General features: G+C 35.3%; 1 protein-coding gene across 1 annotated transcript; it reads left to right on the forward strand.

The window, feature by feature from the left end:
• Positions 1 to 228: 228 nt before the first annotated feature.
• On the forward strand, positions 229 to 1,160 carry LOC137819597 (polygalacturonase-like). The gene is made up of 2 exons (XM_068623494.1): positions 229 to 617; positions 872 to 1,160. The coding sequence occupies exons 1-2, from the start codon at positions 281 to 283 to the stop codon at positions 1,108 to 1,110; spliced, it is 576 nt and encodes a 191-aa protein (XP_068479595.1). The 5' UTR covers positions 229 to 280; the 3' UTR covers positions 1,111 to 1,160.
• The last annotated feature ends 380 nt before the right edge of the window (positions 1,161 to 1,540 follow it).

The raw sequence follows: 1,540 nt of genomic DNA on the forward strand, positions 1-1,540 counted from the left end.
AACTATGAAAAATAAGATATTTTTAACTGTTGAAAAAATTTAAGAAACACAATTGATGAGGAATTAATTTGGGGACAGGTAGGTAATTTAATGGATAACAGTAGAAGGTGTGATGAACTGAGTGCTGGAGAAGAGGAAGGGGTCATATCATATTCGTTTTTGTTCACCTCACTCAGTCAATAATATTCATTGTGAATCCAAAATCTGTTCCCCAAATTCCCAAAAAGACCAAAGCAAGTCACTCCCTCCCACGATTTTGATTGTCATTGGTGAACAAGCCATGGAATCAGACCATTGTCTCTCCCACAGGAAACATCCCTCAACTTTGTTCAACACATTTATATCTCTTCTTTTCATCTGTTCCAATACTAATATAATCTCATACACCACCTCACTAGTCACTTTCACTGCTTCTTCCCCTCCTCATTCTTTCCTCAAACACTTCTCCACTGTGACTAATTGCATCAAAATCCAACACAGCACACACCACACGTCAAAGCTCTCTCCTAGACCCTGGCTGATGGCTCCACCTGCTAGATCCTACCCTTCACATGGACTCAAACTTCCAATCACTGTGCTTTTCATCTTTTTCTTCTCCCTTCTACCTTCCAAATCAGGTAAAAACCCTCCACCACCCTCATACCCTATTTAACTGAACAACTGTTTCAACTTTCTGTTGGGTAGGGTAGTTACTTGCAACACACAACATCTTGATATAAAACAGAGTTTCCCCTGTTTTGGGTCTGTGTCAAAATTTAAAATTTATTATCTTTTATTCCTTTTCTGTGTTTGCATCTCTTTCTCTATGCTCTAGCCCTCTATAATAGGGGCACCCTTTGAGGTTTAATGAACCCTACTTCTGGCTATGCAGGTGGGTCACTGATGTTGGACACAAAGAAGGGTTTGGAGCAAAGTAAAACGGTGATAGGGTCAAAGCCTCCTGCTTGTATGAACAAGTGCAAGAGTTGTAGACCTTGCATGGCTACTCTGGTCGTTCCAAATCACCAAAAGAGGAAGAAAGGTTTCAAAGTGTTTTCTCGTGGAGATGATGATACTTACTATCTTCTTTCATGGAAATGCAAATGTGGTGACAAGCTGTTTCAACCATAATTCATCTTAGTTTTTTACCATTAAATTCTGTATATGTAACAAAAAAAAGACAAAAAAAGAAGAAGAAGAAGAAGAAGAAGAAGAAGAAGAAAGAGAGAATCCAACTTCTGCTAGAGTTCTTCTGCTATCTGTCATGAACTTGTTTTCATATCACTCATTCTAATATAATCCAATTATATATTAATTATTAGTCTTCACTTTGAGCCCATTGTTTTAAATACTTTATTTAATTTATAACCAAAATTTAACATCTACTAAATAAATAAAAAAATAATGTTTGTGCAAAAGACAAAACTTATACCTATTAAATTAAACTATTAAAAGATAAAATTGATAATAAAGCTTATTGCTTTGGTTAAGTATTATTTTATGTGTGTATATATTTATTAACTAATGGTTTTATTTTTCACTTCATGGGTAAATATTCCTA

Source organism: Phaseolus vulgaris, chromosome 10 (genome assembly GCF_000499845.2).
Source record: "Phaseolus vulgaris cultivar G19833 chromosome 10, P. vulgaris v2.0, whole genome shotgun sequence".
NCBI lineage: Eukaryota > Viridiplantae > Streptophyta > Magnoliopsida > Fabales > Fabaceae > Phaseolus > Phaseolus vulgaris.